This window comes from Thunnus albacares, chromosome 5 (assembly GCF_914725855.1).
Source record: "Thunnus albacares chromosome 5, fThuAlb1.1, whole genome shotgun sequence".
Classification (NCBI taxonomy): domain Eukaryota; kingdom Metazoa; phylum Chordata; class Actinopteri; order Scombriformes; family Scombridae; genus Thunnus; species Thunnus albacares.
In genome coordinates, this window is record NC_058110.1 from 35,317,050 (window position 1) to 35,331,977 (window position 14,928).

The 14,928-nt window shown below is 39.7% G+C and overlaps 2 protein-coding genes across 3 annotated transcripts in view; both read left to right on the top strand.

Annotated features, from left to right (window-relative positions):
- LOC122981729 (myosin-7B-like) overlaps nt 1-14,380 on the top strand; it is a 44,477-nt gene extending 30,097 nt beyond the window's left edge. For both annotated transcript variants that reach the window (XM_044350424.1, XM_044350423.1), the window contains 17 exons: nt 119-350; nt 1,362-1,488; nt 1,871-1,989; nt 3,760-3,956; nt 4,228-4,411; nt 4,520-4,685; nt 6,536-6,660; nt 6,753-6,868; nt 7,340-7,526; nt 8,680-8,889; nt 9,221-9,346; nt 9,548-9,638; nt 9,770-9,849; nt 10,220-10,324; nt 10,411-10,506; nt 12,270-12,413; nt 12,614-14,380. In XM_044350424.1, the coding sequence (XP_044206359.1) occupies nt 119-350; nt 1,362-1,488; nt 1,871-1,989; nt 3,760-3,956; nt 4,228-4,411; nt 4,520-4,685; nt 6,536-6,660; nt 6,753-6,868; nt 7,340-7,526; nt 8,680-8,889; nt 9,221-9,346; nt 9,548-9,638; nt 9,770-9,849; nt 10,220-10,324; nt 10,411-10,506; nt 12,270-12,413; nt 12,614-12,625 (2,317 nt within the window). In that variant the 3' untranslated portion in view covers nt 12,626-14,380. The remainder of the gene's footprint in view (nt 1-118; nt 351-1,361; nt 1,489-1,870; nt 1,990-3,759; nt 3,957-4,227; nt 4,412-4,519; nt 4,686-6,535; nt 6,661-6,752; nt 6,869-7,339; nt 7,527-8,679; nt 8,890-9,220; nt 9,347-9,547; nt 9,639-9,769; nt 9,850-10,219; nt 10,325-10,410; nt 10,507-12,269; nt 12,414-12,613) is intronic.
- LOC122981768 (polymeric immunoglobulin receptor-like) overlaps nt 1-14,928 on the top strand; it is a 724,120-nt gene that overhangs the window by 121,974 nt on the left and 587,218 nt on the right. The window lies entirely within an intron of this gene.

A 14,928-nucleotide genomic window follows, 5' to 3' on the forward strand; every position in this document is an offset into this window, starting at 1 on the left:
TTTCATTCTGAACCTTTAAATCCTGTTTGCATCCTTCAAACCAAGCTTTAAGGTGTTTACCTAAACATGGCGGTGAATCCTGTGACTCCAAACTGTAACTTACCTTAACGTCAAACAGGAAGCGGGAGGCGGACTTCCTGAAGATGCGGCGGGAGCTGGAGGAGGCGGGGCTTCACCACGAGGCGACGGCCGCAACTCTGAGGAAGAAGCACTCGGACATGGTGACGGAGCTCAGCGAGCAGATCGACGCTCTGCAGAGAGCCAAACAGAAGCTGGAGAAGGAGAAGGCGGAGTTCAGGCTGGAGGCGGACGACCTGGCCGCTAACATGGAGCAGCTCTCCAGGGGCAAGGTAAAATAAAAACACAACACAACCCTTTAAAAGAAAACATCTAGATGTTTGGCTCTGACCAATGAGGTCGCACCTGGCTGATGCTGAAGTCGATGCAGCAGTTTTGTGCAAACCCTGCACTGTAAATAAAGTAGAAGTAAAGGAGCCTAAACCTTTATAAATCTGTACCACAGTGTGACGTCAGGTTTGCCAAACGAGTTTCGACTCAAAAGTTTGAACTCAGCAAGACTGTAAGGGAAATATTGACTGCTGGGCCTCGTCAGTGTAAACGCCTTGAGTTAGTTAATTTAACGTTACAACAGTGTTGTTAGGAACTGTGGTGAGCTCATAGTGCAACAGGACAGACAACACAAGATTCAACATAGCATACCAATAATAAAAACAGACACATAAGCACATTTTCAAACACACAAAGTATCATAAATATAAAACATTAGCTAAAAACGATAAACCTTAAAGTGCAAGAGGTTTGTGATTCAGAAGTTAATTAACCTGAATGTGTTTAAAATAGGTGAACTATAAACACAAAGACCGCCATGAACTAAAAACACAACATCACTTAAAGTGACAAAGATTTATAGTTCAGGAGTCAAACAGCTTCAGGGATTGTAGTTCTTTTAAACAACTCGGATTCAAAACAGAGTCGTCTGAACTTCCTCACAGAGAGGAGCTGCTGGGTAATGAAAATAACCACAACATCAAAACAGAAGAGACTAACGTATCCTGACTCGGGGGTCATAAACGCCCCAGAATACAGTATCCTACATTTCCCATAATGCAACTTGACATATCAGTGGTATTTATGACATATGTGCTGCGGCAATCTGGGAAAACTGTATGAGTGCTCACCTTGTGTTATCACACAGTCTTTGTATTGATCAATGTTACTGATGATTTGTGTGTATGTGTGTGTGTGTGTGTGTGTGTGTGTGTGTGTGTGTGTGTGTGTGTGTGTGTGTGTGTGTGTGTGTGTGTGTGTGTGTGTGTGTGTGTGTGTGTGTGTGTGTGTAGGTTTCTGTGGAGAAGATGTGCAGGGTTTATGAGGACCAGCTGAATGAGAGCAGGATCAGAGCAGAGGAGCTGCAGAGACAACTGACCGAAATGTCTGCTCAGAAAGCACGAGCGCTCACAGAGACTGGTACAAATAACAATAATAATAATAATAATAATAATAATAATAATAATAATAATATGCATGCTACAAAGAGCCTCACAGACACAGAAGAGGAGAAACTGAATAATTTATATAATTAAAAGAAATGATGAGCTTGAGTTCTGATTCTTAACAGAGAATTACAATAATCAATATATTAGATAATTAAGCATGAATGTCTGTCTCCAGATCTGAAAGTATGAGGATGAAAAATGTATCTTAAATATGTCTCAGCTGATAAGCAACACGGCAAATTGCTAAAGTTAAATTAGATTTAATAAATGTAGTAATTGCATTCAAATTACTCAGATTTCTTCTGTCCCCCTCACTTCCTGTCCGTCTTTCTTTCTCTCTGTCACTCTTCCAGCTGAGTACAGCCGGCGTGTGGAGGAGAGGGATGTCCTGAACGGTCAGCTGCAGCGCTCGAAGGTGGGACTCAGCCAGAACATTGAAGATCTGAAGAGGCAGCTGGAGGAGGAGAAAAAAGTAACAGTCAACTCTTATATTTCTGACACAACCTTTCAATACAGAACATCCCCGATTATAGTCCTGGAAAGTAACTAAGTACATTTACTCAAGTATTGTATTTTAGTACAATTTTATGATGCTACTTTATAGTTTCACTCCTCTGAATTTCAGAGGGAAATATTGTACTTTCTACTCCACTACATTTATTTGACAGCTTTAGTTACTTTTCAGATGAAGATTTGACACAATGGATAATATAACAAGCTTTTAAAATACAACACATTGTTAAAGATGAAACCAGTGGTTTCCAACCTTTTTGGCTTTTGACGTCTTGCAAAAAGCAGTGTGTAGTCGGGGTCACATTTCACATGTCTATGAGTTGTTAACAGCTCCACCAAATAGTGATTTTTCCCTCTAAACTTCTCACATGCTTTCATTTCAATAAATGTTCAAATGATCCAATATTTCAGCAAAAATCAAAGATTAGAGAAAAAGTCCAAAAACTGAAAACAGATTTGTGTATCAGAACTTTGTTTTTTCTTCTTTCCTCTCCCATTAATCATCTCACCACCCCTCAGATTTATCTGCTGACCCTTTGGAGGGGCCCGACCCCTAGGTTGGGAACCACTGGACTAAACTAGCTAACTGTATATAAAGTAGTGTAAACTAGCTCCACCTCCAGCAGCTACAACAGTAACATGCTGCTCTAACACTGATGCTTCACTATTAATAATCTAATGATGTCATATATAATAATATATCAGTCAGAGGGACCAAACCACTACTTTTACTGCAATACTTTAACTACATCAAGCTCATAATACTTATGTACTTTTACTGCAATACTTTAACTACATCAAGCTCATAATACTTATGTACTTTTACTGCAATACTTTAACTACATCAAGCTCATAATACTTATGTACTTTTACTGCAATACTTTAACTACATCAAGCTCATAATACTTATGTACTTTTACTGCAATACTTTAACTACATCAAGCTCATAATACTTATGTACTTTTACTGCAATACTTTAACTACATCAAGCTCATAATACTTATGTACTTTTACTGCAATACTTTAACTACATCAAGCTCATAATACTTATGTACTTTTACTGCAATACTTTAACTACATCAAGCTCATAATACTTATGTACTTTTACTGCAATACTTTAACTACATCAAGCTCATAATACTTATGTACTTTTACTGCAATACTTTGACTACATCAAGCTCATAATACTTATGTACTTTTACTGCAATACTTTAACTACATCAAGCTCATAATACTTATGTACTTTTACTGCAATACTTTAACTACATCAAGCTTATAATACTTATGTACTTTTACTGTAGTAGGATTTTTCATGCAGGACTTTTACTTGTAGTGAAGTATTTTTTTACGTTGCTGTATTGTTACTCTTAGTGAAGCAGAGGATCTGAATACTCCTTCCACCACTGCCTGATTGTTCTCACTGTGTTCAGGGTTCATTTCATGCCAACAAATGACGTCTTCAAATGTTTTTTCCACAACCCAAAGATATTCAGTTTACTGTCATAGAGGACTAAAGAAACCAGAAAATATTTGCATTTAAGAAGCTGGAACCAGAGAAATTCGACTCTTTTTTCTTAAAAAATGACTCAAAACTATTATTATTTAAATAACATAATAGTTGGCAACTAATCGATTAATTGACTAATCGTCTTAAACAAGATGCTTGAATTTAGAGCATCGTGTACATGGATACAAACAATAGATGTGTGTGTGTGTGTGTGTGTGTTAGGCCCGTGTGGCGCTGGCCCATGCTGTGCAGGCGTCCCGTCATGACTGCAGTCTGTTCAGTGAGCAGCTGGAGGAGGACCAGGAGGCCAAGGGTGAACTGCAGAGGGCGCTGTCTGCAGCCAACAGCCAGCTGGCTCAGTGGAGGACCAAGTACGAGACCGACGCTGTGCTGCGAATCGAGGAGCTTGAAGACGCAAAGTAAGATACTCTGATCATACATACATATTAGTCATTAAAAGAGTTATTACATTATTTACTAATTACTGCAGCAAAAGCTGTCAGCTCCGTCGAAGATTCCTTAAAAAAACTTCAAATCCTCCACAACACATGTTCCATCTTCTGTGTTTAAAACGAGTAGAAAAAGAAAAGGAGTCTTTTCCTGCTTCCTGTTAATTGTTTATTTCCTACATGTGCAGGTAAGTTTGTGGTTTCTGTTTTAACTGCATGACGATGACGTTGTTGTTTGTAGGAAGAAGTTGGTGGTTAAACTGCAGACTGTTGAGGAAGCTGTGGAGGCGTCTCAGGCCAAATGTTCCTCACTGGAGAAAACCAAACAGCGTCTGCAGACTGAGATTGAGGATCTGATGGTCGAACTGGATCGCTCCAACGCTGCTGCGCTGGCTCTGGACAAGAAGCAACGCAACTTCGACAAGGTCAGTTAGCAACACAAACAGCTGTAACCCCCGACAGTGTCCCAGTCAATGTAGGAAATGAAAGACCACACTCATCCATTTGTGTTTTCTTCCATTTGTGTGATGCAGCTGTTGAGTGAGTGGAAGCTGAAGTTTGAGGACAGTCAGTCGGATCTGGAGGCAACGCAGAGAGAGTCTCGCAGTCTGAGCACTGAGCTCTTCAAACTGAAGAACTGTTACGAAGAAGCTCTGGACCACCTGGAGACCGTCAAACGAGAAAACAGGAACCTTCAAGGTACTCTCCCTCTCACTCTGTCTCTATTACAGTAGCTATATGAAAAACTTGTTTGTAAATTACGTTGTAATTTAGAACAAAACACCGTAACATAGTTGATGAATTTATCCAAAGTGAGACAGAATCTGAAAGTGCACTGATCATTTTGTCAAGTCAATTTATTTACGTAGCACCAAATCACAAGACCCAACATTCCCCCGCTAGCAGCACTTGGTGACATGTGGTGAGGTGAGGAAAAACTTGAACGGGAGGAAACCTCAAGCAGAACTGGACTCTAGGTGGGCGCCATCTGCCTTGACCGGTTGGGTCGAGAGAGAAAGAAGGAGGGACGGGGAGAGAGACACAGAGAAGCATAATAACAATAATAATAAACATAGAGACGGTGTTTGCCCCCCGGACCGAATCTGGAAGATGGTTCCACAGGAGAGGAGCCTGATAGCTGAAGGCTCTGCCTCCCATTCTACTGTTGCAGACTGTAGGAACCACCAGTAAGCTGCATTCTGGGAGCACAGTGTTCTAGTGGGGTAATAGGGTACTATGAGCTCTTTAAGATACAATGGTGCCTGAACATTAAGAGCTTTGTACATGAAGAGAAGGATTTCAAATTCTATTTTGGATTTTACAGGAAGCCAATGGAGCGAAGAGTCTTTAGAGATTTATTAGGGCAGCCTGATAATAAGGAATTGCAATAATGCAGTCTAGAAGTAACAAATGCGTGGACTAATTTTTCTGCATCTTTTTGAGACAGGATGTGCCTGATTTTTTGCAATATTACGTAGGTGAAAAAAGGTTGTCAGGTTTCTAAATATTGTAAACATGACAGAAATTCAGGCTCTCTGATTGGATGTTTCTGAAATACACCTTGAGAGTTGTCGTTGACTTCTGTTAAGTTATTAATTTCCACAGGTTTTGTACTTTTGACTTTCTATCAACAAACCAGATATTTTCTTACATGTTCTGTTCTGATGATTCAACCAGGAGAGTTTCCTGTCGATCTAAGCTGCCAGAGCCATGAATGTCTGAAATAACTCCTTCTTCCACTTTGTAACTTGATCGGTACCTAACAGGAATGTGTCTCTAGGTAATAATGCTGCTGAGTGCTCTCTAGCTACTCAGGCAGTAAAGGGTAACTGACAATTTACTGGCTAGTTAGCTTGAATTTTGTATGCAGTAATACCATAGAACAAATTCCTCTTTGGTACCAATATCATGTTGAAACTGTCGGCTGTTTAGCCGTACGCACACCCAGTGTAACTGGGTAGTGAGCTAACTTGTTCACCCAGCTTATACGCCACAAAAGATGTACATTTCCTCTCAAGTTTTCCACATGGTTTTCCATCATTTGACCTTTGACTGCCGCTCTTTTAATGACGTTATCTTGTTGTGTCCTCTTCTTCTGCAACGGTTTAATGGCACCGATTGGAGAATTAGTGCCACCTGCTGTTTATCTCCTAATATTCACACAACATGAGTGGATGGAAACAAACATTGATTCAAATTTTCTTTTGATTTTTTCTGGAACTTAAGTTAACATTTATGACATTCTGCCATTGTTTTTTTGATTAATCTTCCAGGAAACAAAACCAGAGCAGCAATCAAAACAAAACAAAGAACTTTCCACTCTCTCATTTCTTAAAACAAACTAACAGTCGGTGAGCTGTAAAGAATAGTTTCAGACTGTTTCAGGTCACGTCAGTCCAAAGCCGTAGTCTGTGGTCATTTTTAAATGTCTATCAAAAGACTGTGTGGTCAAACTAGGCACCTTGTAAACACACTGAAGCAGAACTGATGCTGATAGTTAAAAGTCTGGTTGTGGACTGGCTGACTGGTTGACTGATGTTTGCTTGCAGATGAGATAATGGACCTGACAGATCAGATCAGTCACGGAGGGAAGACCATCCATGAGCTGGAGAGAATGAAGAAGATCCTGGACGTGGAGAAGAGTGATATCAGAGCAGCTCTGGAGGAGGCAGAGGTAACTGACTACCTGCTGTAGATACCTGTCAGGTTTGTACCAAACAAAACTGCATACCAACCTGCTCTACCTGCCAACTCTCTCCCAACCAGGGCACTCTGGAGCACGAGGAGAGTAAGACTCTGAGATTTCAGATGGAGCTGCAGCAGATAAGGACTGAGATCGAACGGAAGATCGCTGAGAAAGATGAAGAGATCGACAACCTCAGGTACCAAATGTCTGCCAGCAAATCAGAAGCCAGTATATTAGCAGCTAACAAAACCTTCAACTTCTCGACTAGAGCTGCAAATAATGTTTATTCATTATCGATTAATCTGCAGATTATTTTCTCAATAAATCGATTAATCGCTTGGTCTATAAAATTACAATTTCCCACAGTCAAAGGTGATGTTTTTTCTGACCAACAGTCCAAAACCCAAACATATTTAGTTTAATGTAAGAAAAGCATTAAATCATCATATTTGAAAAGCTGAAAACAGTTCTTTTTGGCAGTTTTACTTTAAAAAAGACTAAAATATAATGCAATTATCAAATAGATTAAAAGATGATTAAATTTCTGTCAATCAACTAATTGATTAATCGTTGCAGCTCTGCTCTTGACTAACTAATTCAACACCTGACAACTGCAGGTACCAAAGATACAAAAATATGAAGTGTTAATAACAGTGCCGTCCACCAGGCGGAGCCACCAGCGCTCCCTGGAGACCATGCAGGCCAGTTTGGATGCGGAGGTTCGTAGTCGCAGCGAGGCGGTTCGTCTGAGGAAGAAGATGGAGTCTGACCTGAATGAGATGGAGGTTCAGCTGGGACACGCTAACAAGCAGGCGGCTGAGAGCCAGAGGATCATCAGACATCTGCAGACACAGGTAATCTGAACTGATCTGAACGAAGATAGGAAGACCGTTAACTCCTCAGAGACAGGAGGGAAGAGGTAGATAGAAAGGAGAGCTGTTAAATGAGTCATGAACAGACAGTCTGACCTTCTCAACTAGAGGAGAAACACTTGTTTGACTTGCTGTAGAGTTATAATGTCTTAATCTGAATTAATTAAGAGTTAAAATATGATCCAGAAATCAACTAACATAAAATATATGTAACCAAAACAAATTTAAAGGACGGGTTCACAGTTTTTCCAGTTTGTCTTCAAACAATAGTCAGAAGCCCAAATGAACATTGAAACCTGTTTTTCTTGCTGTAATCATTCCTCCTGTTCATACTGACCATTAGAAGATCCCTTCATAATGACCTTACAATGGAAGTGATGGAGGACAAAATCCACAGTCCTCCTTCTGTGCAAAAATGTATTTAAAAGTTTATCTGAAGCTAATATGAAGCTTAGGATTTGATGACTTGTAGTAGCTTTGATGTCTGCTGTGTGTGGGTGTTGATTGACAGCTGTTATTGACAGTTGGCTCACCTGCTGCTCTCACTGGCTCGCACTGAGTCGGACTGTTGTAACAATATTTCACTAAGGTTAATGTTTCCTGATTATGATACCCGCCGTGCTAGCACAGTTTAGCTGAAGTAGCTAATGTTAGCTCAAGTTTGCATCGCTCGGTTTTCCCAGTAAGCTAGCGTTAGCTGGGGTCTGAGGTAGCGGGGTGTGTTTCCAGAGCGTGAAAGACAACACCCCACACTCCTTAACTGGAAGATCTTGGCTCCAAATGGAAAAGTTGCCGACAACCAGAAGCTGGAACTCTGAGCTTCAAACCTGCTCCAAAGAAACCAACTTTTCACTCTTTGGGGACATTTTTGTGAGTGAAACTCGCCCACAAACTGAGCAGAACAGGTCGCCTTATATGGACATTTTAGGGCGTTGATGATGCTAATGGTGAAATCTCAGGAATGTTCAGCTCCTCATGAATAGGTGACATTCATCAGGCTGAAACCAGATATTTAAAAAGAGTTTGTGCCATTCAGAGAGTTTTTTGGATCACTTGTATGAACAAACCTCACAGAGAAGTGCAGGTGAAGAGAATGTTCCTGCATGAGGTCTAAATATGTTGTGTCCTGTTCCAGGTGAAAGAGCAGCAGGTGGAGCTTGATGATAAGGTCCAGCTGACCAATGAGCTGAGAGAACAGATCATCCTGGTGGAGCGACGCTGTTCACTGATGGCGGCTGAGGAGGAGGAGTTGCGTGCGATCCTGGAACAGACCGACCGCAACCGCAAGATGGCCGAACACGAGCTGGTGGAGGTTGCAGAAAGGGTTGACCTGCTCACCACACAGGTACAAAACTCACACTGACACGCAGCAACATCATGCTGCTCCGATGTAATCTATAATCTCTAATATGTAATATATAATCTGTACATTTTAATCTATAAACTGTCATCTATAATATATAATCTGACTCCAACAGCAGTTATTGACAGACCTGAGAACTGATCAAAAGCTTCATGTTTAATTTTTTTTATCCAAGCAGTCGAGTTGATCACTTGAAGAAGTGTCTGTTGGACTGACTGACAGTTCGACCGATTGACTGGTCTGTTGGTTAACTGACTGATGGACTGACAGACTGATTGATTGATTGGTTCATTGATTACTACCTGTGTTGCAGAACGCCGGTCTGGTGAACCTGAAGAGAAAGTTGGAGGCGGATCTTTCCGTGCTGACCGGTGAGGTGGAAGAGGCGACGCAGGAGAGTCACAGCGCTGAGGAGAAAGCCAAGAAGGCCATCACAGATGTGAGTCCTGAACCCTGACCTCTGACCTCTGTTCAAACCAAAACAAACCCTGAGCTGTTTCACAGGTGTCTGAGCGCCTGTTTTAATACTGTTTTATTTTGTTTTCTGTTACTTTCTGTAAACAAGGAGACTTTTTTCTGTTTTTCTTTGAGGTTATCTGAATCTGAACGTGTGTGTGTGTGTGTGTGTGTGTGTCACTAGGCAGCTCTGATGGCAGAGGAGCTGAAGAAAGAGCAGGACAGCAGCAGCATGTTGGAGAGAATGAAGAAGAACATGGAGAGTACAGTGAAAGGTACAAAAACACAGAGTGTTCAGGGTGGAGGCAGCATTATGATTGGTTAATAAAACAGTTCACCTGCTGCTCTTGTGGATAAATAATGTGTGTTGTTGCAGGTTGATGTTAACAGTAAGTGTCTTTAACAGAGCTGCAGGTCAAACTGGATGAAACAGAGGAGATGGCGCTGAAGGGAGGAAAGAAACAGCTTCATAAACTGGAGACGAGAGTGAGTCCTTTAAATAAAGACATACACGATGTATAGTTTTAAAAAAAAAGATACAAATTGATTCAATCCTCTTTTTTATTCCCGACATGACATATTCTCCTTCCAGAATCTATGAATATGCAAATAATGTTGACTTCTAAAGTTTTCCTGCTGGACACAATATGTCTCCTTCTTCACTGAAAAGACCATACAGGAAACATCTTATTTTTTTTTTGTAGAAGAACCACACCAGACATAATGTATCGGTAATTGTTTATGTCCTAAAACATGGGGGAGTCTTTGAGATAAAGGACTTGTACGTTAATAATAAACATGAGTACTTAACAGGAAGTGAAGCTGTTTTAAGAAAGGAGGACTACTGTGTGTGCAGGTGAGAGACCTGCAGACGGAGCTGACGGTGGAACAGAAGAAGAGCGAGGAGTATCAGAAAGGAGTCCGCCGCTACGAGCGGAGAGTCAAAGAGCTGACGTACCAGGTCTGATCACGTTTATCACACGGTGACATCACACACATATTCGCTTGGTTCTACGTTCTTTATCGGTTCTGTCTGTGTTGTGGTAGTCGGAGGAGGACAGGAAGACTCTGCTGAGGATGCAGGAGCTCATCGATAAGCTTCAGGCCAAAGTTAAAAGCTACAAGAGACAAGCTGAGAATGCTGTGAGTTATTACTGTTATATGATCACACTGGAAATAACAACTAATATAATAAATAATCCTAATAATCCCCCCTCTGTGTTAATGTAGTTTAATGAGTTGTTGTCCTGTTATGTTTGTTGTTGTCTTTGTTTCGTGCTGTTGTGTTGTACTACTGCTGCGCAAACGACTGTCTTCTGGGGACTATAAGGTTATTGAATCTCGAATCTTGAAAATCCTGCGTTCTATATGAAAAAAAATATTTTTAATTTAAGGAAAATCCCCAATAAATTTTATAAAGTTTGGGGTAACCTGCTAGATTTCATAGATACTCTAGTTGTTGAAAGGATGAGATGAATGCTTGTTGAATTAAGTAATTATTTTTCGCTGTTTGTTTTGAGAGTGTGTTTACTGTAGTTGGTGTATTTATCTTTATGTTTTATTATTATTATTACCTGGATACCCTATTAAACTTGCTTAATATGAATTGTTGTAAGGGGAGTGATATTTAGATTTTTCCTTTTTTTGCATGTGTGTGGGTGTACGGAGACTCCCAGAGGTCAAGAGAAAAAAGACAAAAAAAAAATATGAACATGCAACATGTGTGAACAGACAAATAATATGAGGGAATTAACTGTTATTAATTAACTGCAATCTGTGCATGTTTGAAGGCCAAGATGGTTCATTAAACCTCTGTTCAGCCTCCTCCTCTCACACACTCTGTGTTTTAATGCTGCTGAAATCACAATGCATGTCATTCTCATTGACATATTTTTCAGTTTTTGTTGTCAGATAACAGAACAGGTGTGAAATTTGATCACAGTTCATAAAGACTTTGTCAATCAGCAGTCGTTGTCAAGCTGTTGAGCTGCAGATAAATTTGTTATTAAATCATCACGACATCGTGAGACAAAACAAAAATACAGGTTAATGGCAGCAGCTGTGCTTTGAGATCAACTGTATTTACATTTACCACATCTGTAGCTATAAATGAGCTGCAAACGTGTATTTATGCTGCTTGCTGTGTTGCATTCAGGCACTTTGTAGCTGTACTTGTAATTGTATCACTCGTTTTAAATGTCCATACAGCTGCTGTCATTAACCTGTATTGTTGTACATTTTGTCAGATGATGTTGTCATCATAAAATAATGATCTAAATAATCTATAGTATAAGCCAAACAGAAACCAATATTAATATTTGAAAATGTTTGAAAAATCTGCTAATAATATATTATTCGATATTCACTTTTTTTACACAACCCATAACATAAATACACTTTCTGATAAGGTTCCCTTGAATTAGTTTCTATAACAAATGCCACCAAGAAAAATAAACTGGTCACTATTCTCTGGTGAACAAACTACAGACCATTGTCTGACAACAGAAACAAAAATATGTTAAGTTAGAGCAGCTATATCATGAATTTGGCTGCATGAATACTCAGTGTAGATGATCACAGAGAGCAGGAGGTTTAATGGGCTGCATGGTTTATTGATCTGTTTGCACGGATTTCCACATCAATATTTTTTTCTACCACATGACCTCTTGGGGACTCTGTGGATTGCTGCTCTTTTGGATGGGATGTATTTTTTTTTTAATTGAAAAATAAAGACATAAATAAGGGAGAAACAAAAACCTAAAAAATTTGCTTTTGAAGAACAAAAATTTCAGTCACTCCACTTCTTCACCAGACAAAGATTCATCCTCTAATAACACCACCAACTGTCAGATAAGATAAAAAAAAAAGTTCTGTTAGCAGCTGTCATTGCTCTGTGTGTCCACCAGGAGGAGCAGGTGAGCTACGGCTCAGTGCGCTGCAGGAAAATGCAGCACGAGCTGGATGATGCCGAGGAGAGAGCCGACGTCGCTGAGGCAACCGTCAATAAGCTGCGGGTCCGAACCCGTCAACAGACCAGCAAGGTCGTCATGGTGAGTCACACTCAGAGACTGCGTCCAACCCAACATATATTATTAAATTATTAATAATATAGGATTCAATAAATCATCAATATTATCAATGTGAGCAGCATTTTAATTTTGTACCTGATTGAAGATGTTTTTAAATTTAAAATCCATCCATCTAACCATATTTTATGTTTAAGCAAACTTTTATGTTTGTGTTTCTACAGATTGCTGAATGAAGCTCATCAAACACTATTAGTGTGTCGGTTGTTTTTTTGTGATGTTTCTCATGTTTGGTTGCTGTGTGTTTATTTGGATCATGGATAGGGGAGATGGGGGGGGGGGGGGGACTAAATCTACTGTACGTAACCATGTCAATGTGCTTCTATATTTCTCCACTGTAAAGCATTGTGAACTGGTTTGATCTGCATTTCATGGTACTGTGGTTATATGTGAGCAGCTGTGTGGAATCAGAACACCTGTTTCAGATGTTATCTCTCAATTGAATGGATGTTATCAATCAGCCTCACCGATATGGATTAGAGGGAGCCTGCTACACCTGCTAGTAGGTGCATATCAACCCACTGGAATAGGACCATGGCACCTAACAGTCAGTAATATGCTGCTATGTTATGTTATGCTACAAAATAATGATATGACAACGTTGTGGTTAAAGTCTGGTTAAGTTTAGGCAGGGTTTAGGTTTAGGTTAGAGTTAGGAAAAGATCATGGCTTGGGGTAAAATGATCACTTGAAACATGGTTTAACGTGGCAACCATGTTATGAATGCAGTAAAATGCGGTAAAAATGTCAGACTAAACAGCAGGAAAATGCATTGAAAATGTCCTGGCCGCTAGATGGCGTCTGTAAGTCAAAGGTGACGTCTATCTTACCAATGGATGATATAACCCTTCTGAACAAACTAGTAGGTGTATCAGGCCCCTTCTAAGCCGTATATATGAAGCTGATAACCACAGATAGATCTCATTCAATCAAGAGATAACATTATAAGCGGTTGATCAGAAACAAGTTTACTGCTTTTTTATGTGTCATTTTGAATGAAAACTTTTTGAGTTTTAGCTGAAAATGCAGAGAAATGTGCATGATTTAGAAGCTGGTCGAGCAGAAAATAGGATATTTTGACAATAATCTTAAATCAAGATCTGCTTCTTAGCTTTACTCAGCAAACTGATCCCATGGTCTTCATCAGTGGATGTATTTTGCTGTTGTCAACAGCAATACTTGTGACCCAAGTATTATAACTAAGCATGTTCCATTCACTGGTGAGAACCTTGAGATGTGATTGAAAGCTCCTGAAAAAGCTTGAAAATTGACCTTGACTTAAAATGAATTAGTTGAACTGCTACATTATATCCAAGGTCAAGAAGGATTTTTCACGCTTAAGAAAAGATGCAAAGGGACAATAAGTCATGTTTACATGCTCCACACATGATGTTACACCTGTTTTAAGTGATGTTTTTGAGATAAATGCTGAAGCAAACACTTCTGTGTAATGTTAAAGTTACTTGTAGTGCTAAATATTGACAATAATCTGCCAGCTCTACGCAGCTTTTTTTAGTTCATAGTTTTGGTTCTCCAGCTGCACTTACACTGTAAAAAAATAAATAAATAAAAATTGGACTTACATTCATCAGGGGGACACAAACACAACTCAATGGGATTATCATGTTGCTCTGTATCTGTTGGATGTGGAAGCAGGCAGCTGTTTGGTAACATGTTTCTGAGAAAGTTTTTCCCCATTAGTGGTCAAAAATCACTTAATACTGCTTAAATGTGATCATGCTCACAGTCAGAAAAAAGCACGATCACAGTAAGATATGTATAAGTCATAATATGAAACCATGTGCCTGTATTCAGAACGTATATTTGAGCAGAATATTGATGTGTGGGTTTTACTGTAGTCAGTAATTGTGACTGAAATCTTCAGTGTAGTAAAATGAATAAATAAATACCTGATGTTGATGTTTCACCCACAGTTTGCTGACTTCTTTAACTTTCCCTTCGACACCACAAAATATAAGATATATAAGCCAAATATACAGATGGGTGACAAATTAAAGTTCTGAATGCTTGACCCCTACAGTGAGGGGATCTGGTGGCTCTGTTATGTTGTGGGGGTCATTTTGCTGGCATGGTTTGGGTCCACTTGTCCCCTTAGAGGGAAGGGTCACTGCTAATCAATACAAAGATGTTTTGAGTGATCACCTTTATCCTATGATGAAACATTTCTATACTGATGGGAGTGGTCTCTTTCAGGATGACAATGCCCCAATTCACAGGACACAATGGGTCGCTGAATGCTTAGATGAGTATGAAAATTATATGAATTATATGATATGGCCTTCACAGTCACCAGATCTCAACCCGATCTCAACCCAGTTGAACACCTATAGGAGATTCAGCACCGATGTGTTAGACAGCACACTCCACCATCATCATCGAAGCACCACATGAGCAGTATATTTTCAAGAATGATGTTCCTCAGCCTTGTTATTGATTCTACAGTCTCTTGAATTCTTCA